The sequence below is a fragment of the Myripristis murdjan genome, chromosome 7, assembly GCF_902150065.1.
Source record: "Myripristis murdjan chromosome 7, fMyrMur1.1, whole genome shotgun sequence".
Taxonomy (NCBI): Eukaryota; Metazoa; Chordata; class Actinopteri; order Holocentriformes; family Holocentridae; genus Myripristis; species Myripristis murdjan.
In genome coordinates, this window is record NC_043986.1 from 10,824,338 (window position 1) to 10,847,868 (window position 23,531).

The 23,531-nt window shown below is 43.0% G+C and overlaps 3 protein-coding genes and 1 long non-coding RNA gene across 7 annotated transcripts; 3 read left to right on the forward strand and 1 right to left on the reverse strand.

Moving 5' to 3' along the window:
• Positions 1-1,034: 1,034 nt before the first annotated feature.
• Positions 1,035-13,793, forward strand: nr1d4a (nuclear receptor subfamily 1, group D, member 4a). Of its 2 annotated transcripts, none has more exons than XM_030055365.1 (8): positions 1,035-1,700; positions 7,513-7,821; positions 7,931-8,019; positions 8,120-8,264; positions 10,685-11,265; positions 11,364-11,549; positions 11,898-12,108; positions 12,208-13,793. In XM_030055365.1, exons 1-8 carry the CDS (start codon positions 1,679-1,681, stop codon positions 12,402-12,404), a joined length of 1,740 nt encoding a protein of 579 aa, XP_029911225.1. In that variant the 5' UTR covers positions 1,035-1,678; the 3' UTR covers positions 12,405-13,793. The 2 variants fall into 2 exon arrangements, with proteins under 2 accessions (XP_029911225.1, XP_029911226.1); XM_030055366.1 differs by having other exon boundaries at positions 1,035-1,697.
• On the reverse strand, positions 4,078-12,305 carry LOC115361756 (uncharacterized). The gene is made up of 3 exons (XR_003928445.1): positions 12,184-12,305; positions 11,973-12,102; positions 4,078-4,200 (listed from the first exon to the last, which is right to left on the reverse strand). It is a non-coding gene; the product is annotated as an uncharacterized LOC115361756 (long non-coding RNA).
• A 337-nt stretch (positions 13,794-14,130) lies between the features above and the next one.
• On the forward strand, positions 14,131-17,363 carry mfsd5 (major facilitator superfamily domain containing 5). 2 transcript variants are annotated; one of them, XM_030055367.1, is made up of 2 exons: positions 14,131-14,283; positions 14,701-17,363. In XM_030055367.1, the coding sequence occupies exon 2, from the start codon at positions 14,779-14,781 to the stop codon at positions 16,222-16,224; it is 1,446 nt and encodes a 481-aa protein (XP_029911227.1). In that variant the 5' UTR covers positions 14,131-14,283; positions 14,701-14,778; the 3' UTR covers positions 16,225-17,363. The 2 variants fall into 2 exon arrangements, with proteins under 2 accessions (XP_029911227.1, XP_029911228.1); XM_030055368.1 differs by lacking the exon at positions 14,131-14,283 and adding an exon at positions 14,337-14,442.
• Positions 17,364-18,046: 683 nt separating this feature from the next.
• Positions 18,047-23,486, forward strand: LOC115361755 (protein lifeguard 2-like). Of its 2 annotated transcripts, none has more exons than XM_030055370.1 (12): positions 18,047-18,336; positions 19,541-19,631; positions 19,880-19,968; positions 20,163-20,227; positions 20,356-20,409; positions 20,516-20,566; positions 20,655-20,694; positions 21,144-21,181; positions 21,340-21,427; positions 21,574-21,669; positions 21,772-21,825; positions 21,943-22,092. In XM_030055370.1, the coding sequence occupies exons 1-12, from the start codon at positions 18,322-18,324 to the stop codon at positions 22,090-22,092; spliced, it is 831 nt and encodes a 276-aa protein (XP_029911230.1). In that variant the 5' UTR covers positions 18,047-18,321. The 2 variants fall into 2 exon arrangements, with proteins under 2 accessions (XP_029911230.1, XP_029911229.1); XM_030055369.1 differs by lacking the exon at positions 21,144-21,181 and adding an exon at positions 21,015-21,052 and having other exon boundaries at positions 18,052-18,336; positions 21,943-23,486.
• The last annotated feature ends 45 nt before the right edge of the window (positions 23,487-23,531 follow it).

Below are 23,531 nucleotides of genomic sequence, written 5' to 3' on the forward strand. Positions count from 1 at the left end.
AAGGACAACACTGCAAGTTCTGAAAATATTTTCTCCTTGCAACAGATTTCTCGCTCGCACGATTGGCATGACGTGCGTCAAACATTTTGGTTGAGAAACTTCAAAAAACTGAAATAACACTTTTAAATTTTACTTTTGAGTACGGATTGAAAGTCTAGGGAATGTGACATCCAGTTTGATGAGGTTTAATCACACCACTCACACAAACGTGCAAGAATAAACAAAAAAAAAAAAAAACGTGGCTAAACGTGTGGAACATTCCGTTTTCATTAGTCTGGGTCTGTAATTTAGTCATTTAATCTACTAATTAATCTGTTAAATCCAGTAATCTAATTAACACAGTCACTTCCTTCTTGATAGATAGATAGATAGATAGATAGATAGATAGATAGATAGATAGATAGATAGATAGATAGATAGATAGATAGATAGCAATACAAATGTGGCTACCGCTCTGTAAACTGTATGTCATTACTATAAAATGCCACTGGGGGGCGCTTTCCACATAATAGTTCAGGGTGGCTGGCTGTAGTTGCCTGCTTTGAGACAGTGCCCGACTTCAGGCTACATTTTAAATTTGAGATTAAATTAGAAAACTGTCATAACAATCTTACTCAACCTCAAATTTATCAACAATGACAAGCTGAGTTCTCATGCAGAGAAAATTATCACCATCGGGTATGATCTATGATTTTATTTTTGTAATAGTAACAGTGATATTCTAAGTCTAGTGCTTCGATATGATAGTGCACCAGGGCCAGTTGTGTGTTGATATTTTGTTTGGGCACATGGGCTTTTAACTTGGCACGGGCACGCTGTTTGGCTTTGGACAGTGTTTACCATCAGTTTGCAGCGCTGCGTGCCAGAGAGCAAGCAGTCACGGTGAGCCACGCCTATTGTCCATGTGCTTCATCCTCCCATCTCTCCATCCCTCCTTATCACACGCTCCCTGTTTTGCATAAAATGTGTGTCAGTAGGGCAGCGCTTTCCCCTGCACATGCAGAGTGCACATGTAGCGTGGCTTTACTGAACGGTCGAATAAGCGCATCAAACTCCCCTCAGCCTCAGATCCCCACCAATGAAAATGCACAAAAGAGTAAAGGAGAGAGAGGGAGAGAAGGGACTTCGCGGGATACATAGAGTGAGCCAAATCCCACACAAACAGACACAACAGAAGTTGAAGGGGACGGAAAGGCGGTCACATTTCTTACTCACCTGCAAACGTGATTGATGTGGGTGTTTGTATCAGTGGGTGTGTATGTCATGCCTGACGCTCCATTCACGGACATGCTGACTCTAGATTCTTGGAATTTATGAGAATCGTTTGCTCTCCGCTCGTGCATCATCACACGCGCTCCAACCAAGACGCACTACCCCGAGCGCAGAAGGCATCCAGGTATCTTTAGGGAGCTCAGCTTCTTCCAGCTCACCTCTCCCAAGGCACATCTGAGCACAGTGAGGGACACCTCTCTGCGAACATTTGACTGGGGAAGCTTCATGCTCACTGGACAGATTTCACTTACTGCTTCCCATTCTGCGCTCGCCGGAGCAGGTGTTTTACACACAGGTGTCTCGTGACTTTCTCACCTGTCTTCATAAGACTTTTGCTCCAGACTGTTGACATTCACGGGCATCTATCTTCAAGTCAGTTTGCAATCATCATCACCATCAACACAAAATGGATAACAGCCCTGGCGGTGGTAAGATTACCTTTATCATTACATTAGAGACAGTGGCAGCGACAGCATATTATAACTGGAATGCTGGTTATGACATAACAGTCAAAATCGATTGATTTGCCCTTGTTTAGTGTTTTCATTCATGCTGTTGCAAAAAATCAATAAGGTAAAGCCCTTTCGTTCTTTCTGGCTATTTTTCTCTTAACAGTTTTATGACTTTAATTTTACAGCAGTTTAGTTTTAACAAATATGGCGGAATTAAATTTGTTTGTGAAGCTAAAGCAGATTTAAACAAACAAACAAACAAACAAACAAACAAAAAACTTTACACTATTGCTTATTTTGTGCAAATCACTTTGATATTGATCTCTGTGCAATTTATGCATAATGGTACGTAAAAGATATACACTTATTTTTGCACAAGATCGGTTTCTTAATCACACATCAATTGATAAATGCAAGAAATATGATTTCAGCAATTTTATACTTATTTGTTAGAATTAGTGATCTATATGAATGTCACTTTTCGCATATGGGTAACTTTACTTAGGTTGTGTAGTTTTGGTTGATAATAGCCTAAGACAAGAACATCTTCGGAGTAAAGAAATACATTTGATTTTTTTTATCAGATCACTCGTTTTATTTTCCATGCATCAAACGTTTTATGCAAACTGTAGCCTTATGAAAAGTAGACGCGCTGCATGTCAAAAGGCAGAGACTGTAGCGTGCCTGCACATAGCGGAACGCCACTTTGGTCGTGGGGGTGTTTGCAACTTCCTGTTCCTCTGCATGAAAACAAACTCACGTGGAGCTACAGTAGCTGTCACCGTGGTCATAAACTGTCAGTGCACATACCCAAAGTGCACCGCCGCGCTATCATGTCGCAAGGAAAAGCGAGGAAACGTTGGCGTCAACAGTGCATTTGTGCGTATTATCAAGGCCATTAGGGTAGTGGCCAGAGCATGAAAGTTAATAACCACAGGAGGTCCCGTAAGTGGCATTAGGCAGCGTTTTCACAAGGTTAGCCAGGGTGCACATGGTTCCTGTCCACATCTCTTAATTGACTGGTGATACATTTACAAGAGCGCCGGTCACGTTCCAACGCAGGTGATGTGCGCACCCCCTGCTCCATGACCATGACTGTTAACACTTATCTGAAAACATGTCACAACAGTAAACCGCTCAGCGTTGCGCAGTGTTGACCATCTCTTTCCTCGATCTATAGGCCCACAGTTTTCACTGAGACAACGTGTGTAAAACAATCCATGCTATTAATAACTGATAATGGATTCAAATCAAATTAGTCATCAATTAGTAATTGAGAATAAAACTTATAAAAATACAGCATGTAATTCCTGCAGCTGTTGTGAGTGTGTGTGGACAGGGGTGCTGTGGGTGAGTGGCTATTAATGGGTTAAACATTAAAGCGTATGTCCACAGGGGGATGAGTTGCAAGGGTTGAAGAAATCTTAAAGAGAGTATTTCATTGTTTTGACTGTGCATCTTTTGTTTTGCCTTGAGGCTATTGTTATTTATTTTTACTCCCAACATCCATCTCCATGAAAGCTATTTGTAAAGGCTGGCCACCCTGAGTCGGGTTCACTGACCTTGATTGTTTGGAATAAGGTTATTGCACAGAATGCACATGACTTCACTTTAGCTATGAGGTTTAAAGGTCTCGACAAATTTATAAAACATCATAGCCTCGGCTAAAATATGGCTCCACTGGCATATGGGCTCATAAAGCTCAAGAGATTAAATTTGACTCGGGGGGTGGGGGCGGGGGTCTGATGGAACCACACCGGTGAGGTTGACCCACAGCCCCATTTCACCTGCACATTAGGCGAGCGGGAGGGGGGGGGGGGTCCCACGACAAGTCAGTACAGTGATGAATCTGTCAGAGGTGGCCAGGTTCTGTAAGATGTAAAGGATAAAGGTGTCGCAAACCCACGTCAAAGCTTTCAAAAACAGATTTACCTAGTTGTCTATACCATTCAGGCGTAATACCACATGAAAGGCTAATAATATTATAATGATACCTTCGGAGACAGAAAAACAACGTACGGATTTACAAACTCATTGCACACTACGGGGTAAATCCTATGTATATGACTGCAGGCCTTAGGGCAATGCTATTATCCTATCAAAGCAATACGAACATGTTTCCCCTATGGCTCTAGATACATACCCTACTAAATTTCACCCGCATGTTTCTTAAGTAAAGCAGCGCCGTTTGCTGTGCTGACAAGCGGCGCAGCCAGTGATGCTCGTGGTGCACTGTCAGACCAGCCCCACCACATAACATCCTGCTCCATTTAATTCGGCGCTTTAATTATAAGCCCCTGGCGGGCTTTAGAAGTTCTGGCTACTGGCTGTAGCGCAGCGCCGTGTCTTCCCAGTGAAAGCACCGTCAAAAGCGTCCTCACGTGGCTTCCCTTGCAGAGCCGCGTGCGACGCGTGATTCCCGGGCCCTCCTCCCGCCGCTTCCACGCTCTCACGGACGCTTTTGTGTTGATGCCGCCTGCGGTGATGGAAAGGGAGAGGTTGGTCAGTGGGTCAGCGATTTCATGCATTAACTTTGTCTCTCGTCACGTTTTTCCGCCTCATGCACATTTTTTTCTTGTGTTGAAAGGCAAGATGTTATATATATATATATATATATATATATATATATATATATATATATATATATTGTGTGTGTGTTTATGCATATATATGTATCTGTTTATATACATATATATATATATATATATATATATATATATATATATATATATATATATATATATATATATATATATATACACATATACATATGTGTGTGTGTGTGTGTGTGTGTGTGTGTGTGTGTGTATATATACACACACACACACTGGCACAACTGGCAGCGTTGTAGCTGTCTCGGTTTTGACTGCAACATCTGTCCCAAACTCATCGGTTCAGGGCACACATCCGCTTAGGGTGTGTTTCAGCTGGAACGTGACTCTGCTGTTAAACATAACGCGCTCCTCTCATCCGCTGTGCTCTCCAAGTGATATTGAAATGGATAGGGGATTAAAATTGAAAGGCTGCAACTCTGCTGTAGATAAAATCGTTGGTAATCCTGCAATGGATGTTACTATATCCATGTTTTAAAAGATGTGCATGCCACTAATGCAATATTGTGGCTAAAATCGGCTAATACTAGCCAAAAACCAATGATATGTTAATATCATACTCTGATGTTCAGAAATTATATCCACTGCAATACATTAAGCTAATTCAGTCGGACCTGATGTTAATTGCATGGGTCAGTGCAAGTGCGTGATGCTGCATCAGTTTGGAGAGAGGCTGCAGCACAAAAATACCATTCTATCATGTTCATGTGATATTGACCTACTTACACAAGCCTGGATTAATGAAGTCTACAACAACAGTGCTCACAGATCAGCTATGTTGAGCGCCACATAGTGACTCTTTATTGGCCTTTACCACATATAATAGCAATCACATCATATGTCAACCTTGCTGTTGTTCTATTTATATATTTTTCTATTACAGTATAATAACTGATATGTGGGTTAGCTGACAGGAAGCCAACCATACCACCTATTTATAAACTTAACACTGCAAGGATAAACAACAGCACTCTGGTCATTGTTAACTGTGTGTGGCTGTCTTTCTCAGTCCTATGTTATAGGACAAACCAGTAAAGGAAGAAAGAAAGGTAGCATAGGATAGGAGAGCAGGAGAGGAGAGGAGAGAAGGAGGAGAAGGGAGGGGAGGGGAGGCTGTTGTGCCTGTGAAGTGCTCACTGCTCACGTTTCTCTGCCTGCCCCTAGTCCCTGGCAGATTAGTACTTGCACGGGTAGGCTAAGCTCACGATGGGCAGTGAGGACCTGCTGATTCTTCAATTAATGCTGTCCGCACTGACCTGAATAGTAAACGGCTTGTGCATAGGAGAGAGTGCATGGCTCTCCTATGGGTTGCATGCACCGAACATCTCAGGAGAACGTGCAACTTATTGGAAGGACAGCTAAAAAACCCATGACCTGAAATACAAAAGAACAAGCCATGCCCCAAGGTTGAAATGTGTTCTTGAAGGGGGCGTCGTATCACCTGGAGTTTAAGGCAAGACAGTTGTTATTGCCTGCTGAAGTTGGTGGCTGTGTGCATATCTTGATAGTCAATGTCCCTCAACAGCAGACTGTAAAACGGATTATTAATTGACAGTGTTTATGGCACTGTGGCTCTGGGGGCCATTCATAAACACTTCCATGTGAGTCTTCAGGTGGAAATGCAATGTGTTTGGGTGGAGGAGGGGTTGGGCTAGGGCTGACTGCATGTAAGCTCAGGTATAGAGGCAAGGCTTAGAGGCCTGTGTCTGTTGAATCTGTCTGTGGCTGTGGAGTGAGTCAACAAATCCACCAACACGTGCTCATTGAGGGATTATCAAAACACTTGAGCCAGACAAATACCTTGTGCAGCAAAGGGCACAACACACAGCATCACAGGAAAAAGCCTACTGTATTTATGCATACTTTCCATGAGTTAGTTGAAACACTATATGCTGTAATAACATGGAATGAATTGTGGATGATGATTTTTTTTGTCAGTGGGGTATCCCCAACAGGCAACTAAGCAGGCTACTTTCGTGGTGCAAACACAGCTCCAATTATAGTTGTGATAAATTATATAATCATTTTTAAATGATTTTATCAATCTGGAGAGCCTGCCTTAAAAGTTTCGTAGCTACAACACTGACATGCTATGATCTGTTTCAGTGTGGATTTCTCATGTCTGTCTAGGGCTGGCCATTAAACTGACTTTGCAACGCTTTATTGCAACATTCAAACTGGTAAAAGATTAGGCTTTTCCTTTGGCAAAAACGTGAGTCACTTTCTCCGACTGCTGGTGGCGCAGGAACAGCAGTGGGTGAGACTATGTCCCAGTGCCACAGCATCCTCTGGGCGCTCCCCAGTCTATGTTTATAAACACAGAGCTGACTTCAGATTGTTGTATATTTCAACACGAGACTGCGGATTTGGTTCGGGCAGTAACCGTGTCAGGAGTCCATGTGAGGCGGCGGTCAGGTGTCGTGCTGTTAGCTGGCGCTGGGCACGGTGCCAGGGGAGCGGGGCTATTATTGGAGCGGAGGAGGCAGCAGACCTCGCAGACACGTGAGGCCGTGTCTCGGCTCATCCACAACGCATGACTAGAGATGCGAGAGAGGATGCGATGGAAGAGCAACTTAAGAAACAGAGCTGAATAAAATCACTCTGCAGATTTAAAGTCGGCATTAAATAAATGCTGCATTATCATGACGCAGGAATTAATTTTCCAAACGAGGAGCGCTTGCTCGGTGCTTCCGGTGGAGTCTTGCGTGCTCTGTTGCTGTGCTACCAGCGGTATTTTTAGCGCCTCGTTCTCTATCCGCTTGAGCGCACCATTATGCCTATTACACTCACGATGAGGCAACGACGCTGCAAATTCTCAGAGCTGCTCTCTGCTGCCCAGAGGTTGTGCAACATTACATCACGTTCAGCGTTGTAGAATAAGTGAACAGGTTCAAAGGCAATTCATAGCTCGATTGGAGGACCAAATACAATTGATGATGCAATTCATAATTAGTTTACTTCCTGCCAAAACTTTACTGTATGGCAACAAATAGAAATATAATAATAATAATAATAATAATAATAATGAAATAAAGTGACATCATGCCAATTCCCTTGCACTTGAAAAAGTCAAAATGACTTTGCATGCTTATGTAATTAGAAACTTGAGCTCAGATTTGACCTGACCCAAGCCTCTTAACTCATCTGACGTCCTCTGCCCTCTCCCCTGACTGTAGGCGGTGGAGGGGTGATCCTGTATGCAGGCTCATCTGGCAGTGCCAGCCCAAGCCCTGGCAGCCCCTCCAGTGGATACCAGACCCAGTCACCTTCTTCCCACTCCCAGCCCTCATCTCCAGAGGAGGTCACCTTCACAGAGATCGGAGCATTGAAACAGAGGGCGGGGGGATGCACCACCCCATCCTCCAAGCTGGTGTTCCAGTTCCCGGAGGTCTACAGCGGCCCCTCAGCAGCAGCTACTCCTCAGCATACGTATGCTCACCCCATTGCAGGAAAGAGGCCATGCGGCTTCCCAGGAACCTTCACTAGTGAGTGTTTCCTGTCCTTATGCCTTTAATCAATCAGTTTATACTCCGCATGATCTGTGTTGCTGTTTTTCCAAGCAGTTCATCTGACTGTTTGTTTACCATTCTTCAGAGACAGGTGGGATGGTCCTGCTGTGCAAAGTCTGCGGGGACATAGCATCTGGCTTCCACTATGGAGTGCACGCTTGTGAAGGCTGCAAGGTAAGCCTTCACAAAATCAAAAATCATGTTGAATGATTTCACACGAATCACTTTGAGTGTTGATTTCCTTTGATGGTTTTTGTGATATTTTGTGTCCCAGGGTTTTTTCCGCCGCAGCATCCAGCAGAACATCAACTACAAGATGTGTGTGAAGAACGAGAATTGTCTGATCATGCGCATGAACCGCAACCGGTGCCAGCATTGCCGCTTCAAGAAATGCCTCTCTGTTGGCATGTCAAGAGATGGTGAGACGTCCTGACACATTTTTAATGAGAGACCCTCACACCATCCTGTCAGCGTGCCACAGTGATCTGATTAGCCAATGCAGCAGGGAAATGGGTAGCCAGAATGAGGCACTGTGCTGATATGTAGGTCTGTGTGAGTAATGTAATGCAGAAAGTCTTTTCAGGTCATCGTGCCAGTAGCGCAGTCACTCACACTATCAGTGGTCCTGCACCTGCCTTGCCCTTCTACTGTGTTATTGCACCACATCAGACTGCCATCTAGCCTTGTATCACTCTCTAAGTTTGTAAGTGTCTTTCTCTTGCCCTTTGCGGCATCCTCCCATCCTGTTGTCTCTGTACTCTTGTTCAATACAGCCTGTCCCCCTCCACGTGCCCACCATGTTCCCTGAGCTCCCTCACATCTCCCCTTCAGACAATGATTTATGAGAATAGGAGCCTTGAAGTCCCTGAAGCTATCTGTCATCCGGAAAACTGCAGCAAACACAGGAATTATTTTAGGAAATTGGAACAGGGTCAACTTGATTACCTTGTGTATGCCCTTAGAACATCTTACTACAATTAATGAGGGATACGGCAACAATTAAGCTAGGGATGCAGAAAACAGCTTGTCACTGTGACAGGATTTATCAGGCATGACGCTCGCATCACCTACTTTTAGCTCTGATAGCTGAACATTGATTGATCACTATCAGCAGAGATTAAAAAAATAGCTGGGCTGACCTAGAAAAACAATACAGAATTGGGCCTATAGCATGCTCATACATCATGACCTACTTGGTGTAGTTTGCCTGTCTTCTTCCTCTCAGTATGGTTTCTGCTTATCTCCACCCTCCAGTGCTCTGCATTGCCTAATCTAGTAAAGAGGTTAGTGTTATTTCTGCATGTGCTCGACACTTTTGGTGCACAGAGAAAATAGGGTGGCAAAAGACAGCTCAATAAGAGAACAAACACTCATGTCGACCCCCTTAGAGGAGATTCTTGACAGACTCAAGGACCACAACCTAGAAACCCCTTTTGCTCTGTTTCAGCCATTGCGAAAACAGGAAAACCGCATGTAACTGACGGCAGCCCACAATAAATAGTACACTCTGATTTCACACCAGGCAACTGTGTGACTTTGGCTCTACAATATAGGCAAATATTTAAGTCCTTTGGCATGATGGCAAATTTAGCTTCTCGTAATGGAGCATCTTTTTTGAGCAGCAGCTCATTAGTCCATATTTTACCCCTTTTTAACTATGATCAGAGGGTTTAATCTCATGCCAAATGATTGCAAGGAATATGGTCCAGCATCCTGTAGGCAATGCACAGATTACCGTATATTTGATAAAACAAATATGGCAATATCTAGTGTGTAATTAAGCTGTGTGAATCACTTCAGGTGACCTAACATGGTATCACTATATTATGATTTAAATTGCTCATAATTACCCTCTGGGAACCAGGGTGCATTGCTTTATTGATATTATTAGCTCTATGAGCATTTTTACTATACTTCCAGATAGTTTGAGTTATACCATATACTTGGGGGTTTTGCAGAAGTTTTCAAAGATGCACCAGCTGACTATATTATTTGAGTCCAACTTGAGTCCAACTTGTGTTTTACTGTGAGTCTTGCCCCCCGCCCACCCGATCCCCACCCTTTCTTCGTGCTTCACAATCTCTCACTCTCATTGCTCTCTCCTTATTCTCATCACTTTCCCCGCAACTCACTTATTCATTACAAGCCCACCTCTCTCATTTTCCTCCCTCTCTCAGTCTCAGTGCCAGTGACATCACGCTCACGTTGCCCCACTGCCCTACTTACAAATAGAGGGAGGGAGAGGGAGAAGGAGGAGAGAGAAGTGGAATAGAGGAGAGGATGAGGCGGATGGTAGCAGGGGGTCTATAAATAGCCTCTCCAGCTGATGGGTACTCTGGCAGGGGGATGGGGATAATGGTGAGGAGAGAGAAGTGTTCGTCTCCACACTTACACAATCCTTGAAATTCATACATTTTTTAAAACAAAACGTGAGTGTTTCACATGCATTTGATGTGGGTCTCTGTGTGCATGTGTAATCTCATGCATAATGTATTGTTATGTTTATGTTTTTAAACCATGCTTAGCTGTCATGCACGCTCTGTATGATTTACTGTAGAGCAATGTTTCCCCACAGTACCACTGCATAGGTACGATGCAGCTATCACTTCGTCTAAAGACATTAATTTATCTTGGTTTCAGTGAGGAGTTCTTATAGTTCAGCAACTTGTTTCAAAGGGCTTTCCATTCCACCAAGAAAATTTCCAGGGTAGCATTTTTTCAGAGAATACAACCTTACAAATTATGTCCACTTTTTAAACTGTGTTTTATGCAGAAGGAATGTCCACATTTTCATAATGAGCGACAGCTGAGCTGTGTCCAATACTTGTGTCTCCCATAGCTGTGCGCTTTGGCCGCATCCCAAAAAGAGAGAAACAACGACTTCTGGATGAGATGCAGAGCTACATGAACAGCCTAAATGAGTCAGCTGCCATGGACATGGACTCATCCCCAGTGAGGGACACCCCCCCCAGCCTAGAAGATGGCAGCTCCAAGGAGGCCATTGGGGCCATCTCCAGAGCTTACCATGACATCTTCACCAGCAGCAACAACCAGGAGAGAGCAGTCAAGAGGGCAAACATCAGCATCACCAACAACAACAACAACTCACCTCCCTTCTCTCAGGATGCCAGTTACACCCATATCTCCTCTCAGCCCACTTCCACCCAGGGTTATCAGTCTTGCCCTGCTGCCACTGCTGCTCACTGCCCAGTTGCCCATAATGACAACCAACCTGCATTCCCCACTGTGGACAACAATCGCTATGCCTTCTTGGTGTCATCAAATCAGAATCATGGCCAGTCTAATGGTATAACACCTCAGAGGGGCAGCTCTGCCAATCATAACAATTATTCCACTGCAGGAATCACCCAGAATCAGCCTTCCTGCCCGTGGAAGTTAGCTCCAGGAGCTAAAGTGCTGGTGAGTACATAGAGAGTTCTGCTGTAGGTAAAGACAATATCTTCTTCTCTGATCAACAATTTCTGACTTTCTTCATTTACTGTCTTGTTTTTTCCCAGGCCTGCCCTCTCAATGCATGCCCTGTATCAGGGGCAGAGCGCACCAGTCAGCAGATTTGGGAATCCTTCTCTCAGTGTTTCACTCCTGCTGTCAAAGAGGTGGTAGAGTTTGCTAAGGGTATCCCAGGATTTCAAGAGCTCAGCCAGCAAGACCAGGTCATGCTGCTCAAGTCAGGAACCTTCCAGGTAATAACCTGCATTTAAACGTGAACAATGCAAAATTGAGGGTCAGTTGAAGCAAGGACCTTTCAGAGTCATAAAAAAAAAAAAAAAAAAGAATATGCACATAATTTATCAGTGAGTAAGGCCAACAATGATGGCTTTGTAGACACAAATATTAAATTTCAGGCTTAGTCCACGTTTTTGTCAGATGACTCTGAAGGCTCCTCACTTTTATTAACCCTCAGCAATTTTGCATTTTGCAGTGAATACTAAATATGTGCATTTTTCTGTCTTACTGTGCTATTAATATAAATATCAGTCTAAGACTTATTTGTGTAAATAACTGTTCCTCTGTTTCTTGGCTATGTGTAGGTTTTGATGGTGAGGTTCTGCTCTTTATTCAATGCTGAGGAGCGTACGGTGACTTTCCTGAACGGCCAGACTTACCCACTGTCCACCCTGCGGGCCCTGGGCATGGGCTCTCTGCTGGACGCAATGTTTGAGTTCAGTGAGAAGTTGGGCTCTCTGGGGCTGGAGCCTGACGAGATGGCCCTCTTCATGGCCGTGGTGCTGGTCTCTGCAGGTGAGAGAAAAACATGTTAGTCATGATTAGGGGAAAACAGAGCAATATCATAGTCACACTCTGCCAACCACTCACACTGGGATCCTCTGTGTTGTTCAGACCGTTCTGGCATCTCTGACATGCGGGCTGTGGAGCAGCTGCAGGAGGGTTTGATCCGCGCCCTGCGGTCCTTGATCACCCGCCGTCGTCCAGATGACAGCGCCCTCTTCCCCAAACTCCTCCTGCGCCTGCCGGACCTGCGCACCCTCAACAATCTGCACTCCGACAAACTGTTGGCCTTCCGCATTGACCCTTGAGGCGGCTCATGCACAGTGCACACAGGCACACACATATGCACATAAACATACACCACACACACACACACACACACACACACACAGATGTTAACACGCTATCTTCCAAGGGCAGGACTTTCTTGGAAATTGAGGAACAAGGAATTGTGCAATCTGAGGAGTGCAATCTGTTTTTCAAAAACATGAAGGCAGTGATGAACATATTTTTGATTCACTATTGATCTTTGTTTTATGTTTTGTGACAAACGCAACATTTTCACACACATATACAAACAAGTACACACACATACGCCCCAAGACCTCTTGTGGGACATTGTTTTAGGAAGACCATAAATCAGCGTGTAGGCTTACGGTTACCCTTTTGGACAGATCAACTGTACACTTACTCAGTATTTCCAGTGTACTTAAGACCAAAAGCCAGTTCATTTAAGTTCTCCTTATTCTTGCAAGTCGTACAGTATCAACTGGCCATCACCATGCCACAGATGGAAGATATCATAGATCCCAGCAGTTGTTACCTAGGGACCATTAGTGCTGACTGAATATGTGTTAGTCTGTGTTTAAGAGAAAGGGACCCTGTATATAATACATAGTTAAGCCTGAAATATTAAGATCATTGTGTATCACTGTTTCATTAACAAACTTACCATCTGCATTAGTACTGGAATGAAATCACAATTTATGTGTCACCTGTACACAATAGGATCCATTCTATCTTTTACCAATTTTGGATAATCCTCCAGAAGACATGTCACACCTTGGGTTCGAATATGCCAAGTTAATAAGTCAATGATATTTTGTTATTATTTTACCAAAAAACAAACAAACAAACAAAAAAACATTGTGTCCACGTCATTGTATCATATCTGGAATCACATCAGGACTGACGGAGACTCTCCATGCATGGTGGGTTTTGTAGTTCTTTTGTTTTTGTCGCTGTAAATATTATGTTATCCCAATGTCTCTGTATTAATGACTGAATTGACAGGGTGGATCTGACGGATGAGTTCAGTGTCAAGAGGAATGTATTGACCTTCCTGTATTGGGTGGGGGTTTGGCTACACGCCAAGGGGGCTTTGTACTGGAGAATACATAGTAGGGATTCTCAGACGGCTCAGACACACTTCCTGCTATCAGATGATGTAACCTACCAGCATAATCCCTGAAATCACCAGCACTCACTCCACATGCACCCTTTCCTCTGCCCCCAATGTTTGTCATACAAACACAAGAGATATTTTTGGGTGAGGGATCTTATTTGATTATACTATAGATCCTCTCACTGCTTGCTTGTTTGATTATGGTTGATTGAGCACATCTTGTACATTTTGTAAATCTTTCTTCCTGAATAGAAATGATATAATGATATAAAGTTGGAAAATTATCTACCTATTGGTTTGGCTTGTGTGTCTTTATTTTTTGGGGGGGAAAATTACAGTCAAGAATAAGAAGAGTGGAGTACAGAAAGGAAAAGTGAAACTGACAAAACATAAACTGACTTCACAGAAAGGTTGGAAGATGTAGGCTACATTATCAAAGTGGTAAATATCCAATAGGTCGATTATTAAAATGCTCGCCTGATCAATGAGGGTGGCTGTGACAGAAGAGGCGTCCTTGTGTGGGTTTCACTATGAAAAGTGAGTAGCTCATTTTCAGGAACAGGCGCACGTAGTGCACGCCGGTACATCCACTAATCCCTTCCAACTTTGAAATCTCCTGACGCGGCAACAGCGCCACCTTGTGGTGACATGACGTCCAACCCGGAAGCGTGTTTGTTGTCCCACATCCTAGTGACTGACAGCACATCCTACTATCAGTGCTATTTTTGCATTATCTCTCGGTGCGCCGCTTAAATAATATGGGACAGGTGTCAGACGAAATGGTAAGACACGTGATGTATTTTCAGACGTCACCATAGCAACAATTAGGACGACAGTTCGAACGACTTTAGCTCAATAGCGTGGTTAGCTAATAGCACGTTAGCACTCACGTAAACCGACGTGTTCCTTTGGTGTAAAAGCAAGCTATGTTAAACCCTTTTGTGAGTAGAAGACATGCCTATAGCTGTATTTGTTTGGCTCAACTCATTCATTAGTGCGTTAAAGACAGGGCTGCCGTCCCTCTAGCTAATTCCGTAGTGTAGTAACTAAAACGTGTGTTACCTGTTCACGGAGCATACAAGTAAACCGAGAGTGTTTAATTCAGTACAGTGCAACTTTGCGATTCATGCTTCTGTCTGTACATGCCTGGGCAGCCCATACATACTGTCCACACCACTGTCCACTCTGTCTTTCCGCAGGTTTTGAGAAATAACGTTAGATAGAAAAGAGCTGACGGAGCACCAGGACCTCAGGTTTGACCTCAGCTGGGTGCCACTATGTTGGTGACAGCATATCTCGCCATAGTTTTCCTGCTGGCCCTGTGTGTTGGCCTTGAGCTCACGGCACGCCGCCTCACCCCACCTCAGCCTGCCCCCACTGCTGTGGCCAACCCAGCCTTCCGTCGCTTTCAGACTCTGTTCCTGCGGGCATACCTTCTGGCCCTGTGGGCAGACTGGCTCCAGGGCCCCTACCTCTACAAACTCTACCGCCACTACAGCTTCCTGGAATCCCAAATAGCTATCTTGTATGTGTGTGGCCTGGCCTCCTGTGTTCTGTTTACTCCCATTGCAGGCTGGCTCCCTCAAGCCCTGGGCCGCAGACAGACGTGCCTGCTCTTCTGCCTGGCCTACTCAGCCTGCTGCCTCACCAAGCTGTCCAGAGACTACTTTGTGTTGATCACAGGTCGTGTCCTGGGCGGTCTGTCCACATCCCTGCTGTCCACCACATTTGAGTCCTGGTATGTTCACCGTCATGTAGACGTCCATGATTTCCCCAAGGAGTGGATCCCCAGCACCTTCACCAAGGCTGCTACTTGGAACCACGGGCTGGCAGTGGCAGCAGGGTTTGTGGCTAACATGCTGGCTGAGTGGCTCTACCTGGGACCAGTGGCCCCCTTCCTCCTAGCCGTGCCCTGCTTGGGTGTCTGTGGCTGGCTGGTGCTGACAGACTGGGGCAGAGAGGAGGCTGAGGGAAGTCTGGAGGGAGACAGACAAACACCGCTCCTAGGCGCTTCAAATGCACCGCTGGCTCGTATGTCTGCCAGGGCCCGCTTCTGGCGCTGCTTTCAGGATGGACTGCGCTGCCTGCTGACAGACAGGAGAGTCATGCTCCTGGGTGGAGTGCAGGCTCTGTTTGAAAGTGTCCTCTATATCTTTGTCTTCCTGTGGACTCCAGTGCTGGACCCTCATGGACCTCCTCTGGGAATAGTGTTTTCTTGTCTCATGGCCGCAAGCATGGCTGGTTCATTGCTCTACCGCCTCGCCACTTCCTCTCGCTACCGTCTGCAGCCGGGTCACCTGCTCTGCCTGGCTGTTCTGATGGCCTTCTTCTCCTTTTTCATGCTGACCTTCTCTACTGCCCCAGGCCAGCCTAGACCTCACGAATCCTTCCTGGCCTTCCTGCTCCTGGAGTTGGCATGCGGTTTATACTTCCCTGCAGTCAGCTTTCTCCAAGGCAGAGTGATCCCAGAGGAGAAGCGAGCCGGGGTGTTGGCCTGGTTCCGGCTACCTCTGCACCTGCTGGCCTGCCTAGGACTGCTGGCGCTCCATGGGGAGGTGTCAGGGACAGGTGGAGGGGAGGGAGGCAGCGGCACCCGCCACATGTTTGGGGGCTGTGCTGTCATGATGCTTGCAGCTCTCTTGGCTGTGGTGAGTCTTTTCACCCTGGGCAGAAATGACACAGACCTGAGACTGGAGGGCACCAGAGGGGAGGGAGACATGTAATGAACAGCAGGTGGACCAGATATCCAGGATCTAAAGAATTGGCTTGAAGTGTATTATTTATGTTTTGTATGACTGAAAGCAGTAGTGAAAAAAGTTCTTGTGTGCACCTGAACAACAGGTGCTAGGACAACAACAGTAACTTGCAAAAAAAAAAAAAAAAAAAAAGTTTATCTCCAGCACACCATCTGCACTACAAAGCATCTTTTATTTAAGCAACAATTCAGGACAGAGAGAGAGTGATGCCTGAGGAACGTCTTTGTACTGAAACTTAGAATAAAAGAAAATAAAAGACATCTTGCAGTGCAGACTGTGCTGGAGTGAATTTTTTTTTTTTACCGCATAAAACTAAAAGCGTTTCATGTGTTCAAGAAAATCATCAGATAAGGTTTTGCCAAATGGAGCTGTTAAAGAAATCCTTGTCCGTAAGGGGTGCTTGGGTAGAGTATAGTTTGATTCACTTTGAAGTTTTACATTTATTTTCTCAGCTGGTTGCTCTTAACATTGGTTTATGTCTTTGGGGAGATACTTTTTCTTTGTTACAATGAACTTTTACTCATCTGAATCCCGTCTACCTGCCTAATGACGCTACAGGAGATAGTGTCATAAATACCTGGGAACATAGCCATATCTAACTTGGTTTGTAATGTGCAGTGCCGGAGACTTTTGTCAGCCGTGTCAAAGTAAGCCCCTGTCATTTGGTTTACTACTTAAGATGCAGCCTAGTATATGTGCCAACCTACAGATGGGAAGATGTTAATGTGGCTGAATGGAAATAGTCCGTTTCTCCAGTGACCAGTGATGCTGAAGTTTCATCACAGGAAACAGACTTGGAAAAAAAGGGGCTAACAGAGAGCTGAGTCAGTGGCCAAAGAAATAAGGTTATGAATGGCATTTGGACCAGTTTGTGAATGTCAGTTCTTGCACAACACTTTCTTCTAAGTTAAGGTTGTTTCTTCAATATCTGCATTTTTTTTTTCTTGAAAAGAGCAAAGCAGGGCATTTTCATTCTGAATGCATATTGATCTCTCTGTTTCTTTCTATATTTTCTTCAGTTTTTGTCTTGAAATTTCATGAGCCCTTCTGGCGTCTGATAAAATTATACATATTGTACATATGGAATAAACATTTCTTTTCTATTACTGTCATTTCCATTTTGTTACTTAATAATTGATATTGGCTATATTATATTATATTCTGTCATAATTCCATAGTTCCCTCAAACAAAAAACAATTTTATTTATTGGAAAAAGTGTATCCCTTTTGATGAAGTGGTCATATGAATTACTACTCAGAAAATTACTGCTTTAATTCAAAATGATAAAACCCTGTTATCATATACCGCAATACAACACAACATATTTGTGTGCAGAAAAATATTCTTTTAAGTAATTATGTAGGACAAGTTGTGTCCACATATATATCACAATTCATAAAATTACTTCTCAGCAAAAAAATGTGTCAGATTTATACATTTTTCAGTCCCCAATGTTTTTTCCCCCATGATTGGAACTTATTTTGGAAGTGAGTGCTGTTCACTGTCCATTTTTGATTACTGAATAAAAGCCACTTGTTATTTCTAACCATCAAAAGAAGTTAATTTAAATTGGTAACATAATTGTAGCAGTGATGCCTGTTTAAAATTTGTAAATTCCACAACATTTTATCTTCTGCCTCCCCACCACCATCACCTTGTATTTTGCTGCAGACCACATTTCCAGATCTCTCTGGTCTTTTCGTCCTTTGCTCATGCTGTCAGGCACTATGCAAGCAGCCATCTTCCCCATTTTTCCAGATCGTGTGGTACAGTCCTAGTTATGCTCAATGCTGCAGCTTCACCTGGATGCTGCTAGAATATCCCTCTGTGGGTGAGGGAGGGGTGTCTGCGGGAGTCCAAACTGCGTTGTTGGATTACACCACTGTATCATCAGAGGGTGTTCAGGCAGAGCAGGCACGAGTACCACTACCAATCCAGGATCTTTTCTCACAACTGTCAGCCGTTTTCTGTCAGACTCTACAAGAACTGCACTTTGAAGAAAGGAGACTGGTTCATCCACCGAACAAAGCAGCCGTCTGCAGAGACACACAGAAACAGCAATCATGACACAGGGCAAGGTAAGGGTTTCTATGAATCTTTAAGTCAGTCAATCTATGTTTTCTTCACTAAAATAATAAAGACAAACTGGGCTTTATTTGGAATCACTGCATCTGGCCTAGATTGTTACATAACAGTCATTGAATGTGCTTGTTTCTGCTCCATTGCCTCCATGTCTATGTTGTGGTCTACTAAACAGTAATTCATGCTGCTCAGTTGCGAATACTCATTTTAGTGCTATAAATAATTGAAAAACAGTTAATTTTTTAAGCATACCTTTATAGTGCAGTGTAATGTAAAGGTGGTAGTGTGTGCTTCACCTTAATATCACTAATTACCAGATCCTGCATGATTCCAATATCTCTCACATACAATGTTTTATCATTAAATTCATTAATAGAATGCTAATTGAATCCTGTTGAATTATTTTGTGTATCAGAATATGGTGTCAATCTGTTGTTCAGTACTACGCCATTGTTGTGATTCTTACTTGAATCCACTATATGAATGAAATGCGTCACAGCTGTTTTTCCATGTTGCGTCACCATGACAACCCAGTTCGTGCTCTAGCTCCGGTAAATCGCATCATATACAGCCATCAATAAAGTCGTCTTATCAATCAAGCCTCTTATCCAGATTTGAGGTTTAGGTTCCTTGTGGCTGACAGACATAGCATACCCTTCCTTTATCGCCCATCAGATTATGCAATCCAATTAGTTGGGACTGGGATTTGTTGCTCAATCTTTCACCAAACATACCCTTAATCGCCTTGCATAAGCTGTTACCAAACATCTGCAAATCTGTGATCATCTTAGCCTCTTCTTTTACTTCTATTTCCTAAGACTGAAAAGTCCTTACCCTCTGACTCTGACTTGTTTTTCAAAGTATAAATGATGCAATGTGATTCTTTGTAAATACTCAGAACTTTATTTTTCCAGAAAGAGAGGAATGTACTAACTGAGTATATCAGGTCTGGTTAGCTATATAATTTATTTACCGATAGACTGGGGAACATTCTTTACCAAAGCATTAGAGATGTATTGATATACACAGTATATACATTATAACATAGTATAAACATTTTGCACTCAGAATCAGCCATTTTAAATTCAGGTTCAGTGTACAGGGAAGTTTTTTAATGATTACCAATTGATTCTCACGTGGAAGTACATACATTTCTTGCAGGCTAAAGGTAAACTGACTCTTTGTGTTTTGTTCTATCAGCTCTCACATCCCACTAAGACGACCAATAGCTCCTCAGGTGGACAGAGCTCTCTGTCCCCACCTCCTCCCAGCTATGAGGAAGCCACTGCTGGTATGATCATGCCTTTTCCACATGCATTTTATCTTAAATCATCTTATCATTTCAGGGTGGTACGATCATGATAATCGTTGATTTTACATTTTACAATGGGGTTGCTCAAGGTGGGGGCTGAGGTCAGTGTCCCCAACTCTGACAACACTGATAAATATGGGATACAGATAAATATGGGATTACTTATGTTGGCTGAAGCCAGAAATCATGACTGCTATAATGAGTTATTTTATCAATGTTTCCTGCAGGCACAAGCACCCCCTGCTACAGTGATGCTGACATGCTGACAGAGTTCACCTGGGATGATACAAACATCAGGAGGATCTTCATCCGCAAGGTATCGAACTTCTGTCCTGAAGTCAGCATGTCAGGCTTTATCACAGAAATAATCCGAGGGCTTTTGGGAATGCTTTGCACGTCCCATTTCAGCCACCGACTCTTTTACTTCAAATTAACACTCTTTAATGGTTTACTGAGCAGATCCGTCTATCACTATGCAATAGTTTTTCATAGCAAGTTGCCTTCTTTTAGGTCTATGCCATCTTGATGATCCAACTTGCTGTCACTCTTGTTATCGTGGCTCTCTTCACATTCTGGTGAGTGTTGCAGCAAGATGCCTTTGCGGTTCATTAAATTATTCACTGTCTCATGGTTTCAATAACAAAATAATGAATTCTCTTGTTAAGCGTCACTGTATATTTACCCAAGTTTCTATTATTTTCAGCGAACCTGTGAAGGATTACATTCAGTCCAACCCTGGATGGTACTGGGCCTCTTAGTGAGTACCAAGTTTGATCAGTCTCAAGTAAAAAAATAGAGAATTACTCTGTGTAATGTTGGTTTATGTCATGTCTAATAAGATTTTTTTTTCTTGTGCAACACAGTGCTGTGTTCTTTGTCACATACCTGACTCTGTCCTGCTGCTCTGCACCAAGGTCAGTTTCAAATTCTCCAAGTTTGTACAAAATAAAGATTGTAAATCATCAAAAATATTGCATCTCAAATCCTTCTTTACTCCTACAGGAGACAGTTTCCATGGAATCTGATTCTGCTAGCCATCTTTGTAAGTGCATGACTGATTCATTTGACATGTTTTCCATAAATATTAAGTCTACATGCGTGTAACCATGATGTTTTTTCTTAAAGATGAATTATTTTTCAAGTCCAATCTAAAGACGGCACAACTGGGCATTGTATACAGTATGTTCAGAGGCTATATTCTTAATTAATTATATGGATTCGCTATTTATCCCCAAGTAAGCTGACATGTAAACATGATCTCAATGTGAACTGGTTTGTATATAGTGATTGTTTCTGTTAACTAAAAGGAGGGAAAATTGAATGAATGGCACCATTTTCATGTGACTGTGTGTCCTGTTACAGACCCTCTCCCTCTCCTATATGACAGGGATGTTGTCCAGGTACAGTTGTGTGTCCGCTCAATGTCTTATATGACTGTCTGTTGTTTTACTTTGCAATGTGTCTCGTGATTGTCTTGCATGCCTTCGTCAGACTGTCTGCTTGGCCGTAATGATGGGTTTTGTGTCCAGGTAAATGACATAGCCGTGTTTTTTCTTTATGTTTCCGCTGGGTTACAATTTGTGTGGCTTGTCGTGTGAAACAGACATGTAAACCTGTATCACGGGTCTCATTCTGCCTTGATTAAAACACACCTTGACAAAGTTTTCCGCATTTCTCTTTCTGATAGCTTCTACAACACAAAGTCAGTGGTGTTATGTGTAGGCATCACAGCGATGGTCTGTCTCACTGTCACCATCTTCAGCTTTCAAACTAAGGTGAGCTAAATAAAACGCAGTAATGCCTTATTTATATAGTTCCCCCTCTTGATAAATATCGTATTACACATGAAAACAATGGTTGCATAAGTTTATCAGTCTCTTTGATTAACCCAAATGTGATTTTATGTCCTTTATCCATGCAGATTGATGTGACGTCATACCAAGGCGTGCTCTTTGTCTTCTGCATGGTTATGTTCATCTCTGGGCTGGTGCTTGCAATCGTCCTCCCCTTCCAATATGTAAGCACAATGATCCAAATCATGCACATGCATCAGTGGTTTTTTAATGTGATGATCTTCATAGCAGGATCAGGTCTAATCAAGCTCTCTGTTGCGCATCAGGTACCTTGGTTGGATGGCATCTATGCCGTATTGGGAGCCATACTGTTTACCATGGTAAGTATTGGTATAAACGCCATTAAACCACATCATATATGCAATTTTAGTGCGCCACTGTAGGTGATCAGAAAACGAAGAGAGATGTCTTACTTAATGTTGTGTTTTCTGTTTTAGTTTTTGGCCTTTGACACTCAGCTCCTCATGGGGAACAAGCGCTACACCATGAGTCCAGAGGAGTATATCTTCGCCACTCTCAGTATCTACCTAGACATCATCTACATCTTCTCCTTCTTCATACAAATCTTCGGAACAAAAAGAGAGTAAACCCGTCTGCTTACCGTTCTCATCCACAACCCATAAGGATGCATCGATATGGAAATCTGGCCAACATCATACGTTTCTTTTACAAATTTTTGGTCATGGTTGGTGGTAATGATGATTCCAGTTGTACAGTAACAGCTGTATTTTTTTGCTTATACTGATATGGTCATGAATACATTGTGAATTCTTGTACAGATATTCCACCGATGATCAGCATCCAGTTCCAAGATATCTGCCGCCCCCCACCTCTCTAGCATGTTATGGACCCAGGTCATACTGTGTGGTTAGCTTGCCAGCTTCACCAGCCACAACCATCCAGTGATCTTCTGCCGTAAGGTGTCGAGTATCAAAGCATAGATAAAACATGCTGAGTGCCATCTGAAGCTATATGGATCTGTTTACGTTCACGCCTGCCTAGATGTCACAAATCTTTTAGTGACAGATGTCAGAGGTCAATATGATCTACAATATGTTATGCATGACTCTAAGAAAGAAAACCTAACTATGCCAATGTACATTCATCTTTCCATTGGACAGTTGCCGTGGATGTTGGTTTAGTGAATGAAAGCACAAATGTTCCTCTTAAGCTGGGGGAAAAAAAGAAAAAGCTCTAGAGACATTGCCTGCTGTAGGTATTCATGTTTGTCCTATTCTGGTGTCCCAATACTGTGCATTACAAGGACTTCCTTGGCTGATTTTGACAAAATCGTGACACGATCATGTTCTTTTCTTTTTTTTTTTATGATATGATCACAGAATATTTTGCCACTGATCTCTGCCTTGTAGCTGATATTCTTTGTATATTGTATGTATTGATTTCACAGAGAAGTTGTCATTCACTGCATTTATATCACACTGGTGTTTATTCGTAAATCGTTTGTTGAGCAGCTGAAATATTTTGAAATAGAATTGTTCAGACTAAAATTTTCACTCTCGGTACTTACCTAGTTTGTGCAAATCTTTATTGCGATTTCATGTTGGCATCACAATTTTAAAGCTGGTATTGTATTAGCTTTTATGTTAGCTTGCAGTGGCAGAATGGTGAATCAACATGGCAGTGCCACACATTGCACCAACATTTAACTGTACCATTTCAGACGGCTGTCTTTTAGACCTAGATGTGAAAATTTTCTGGAAGGCTATATTTCATGAGATTTGAATTTTATTTTTCTATGAAAGCCCTGAATGTTACCTCTCAGAAAGTATTTACTTGTGTGATGGAGAATGGTGAGTTTGGAGCTTGAAATTAATCTATTTTCCCTCGAAAGTGGCCTTGGAAAAACCTTGTCTTTATTTGATGATGTAGTTGCATTGTTGTTTTAGGAGTAGACTAACCCTACATTTCTCCACTTGTCTTGGTGTTAACTGTATTAATTTATTAAAGTGTGAATGTGAATAAAGGCTCTTGCTGTTTACCTTTAATTCAGTTTTGCATGCTTTTA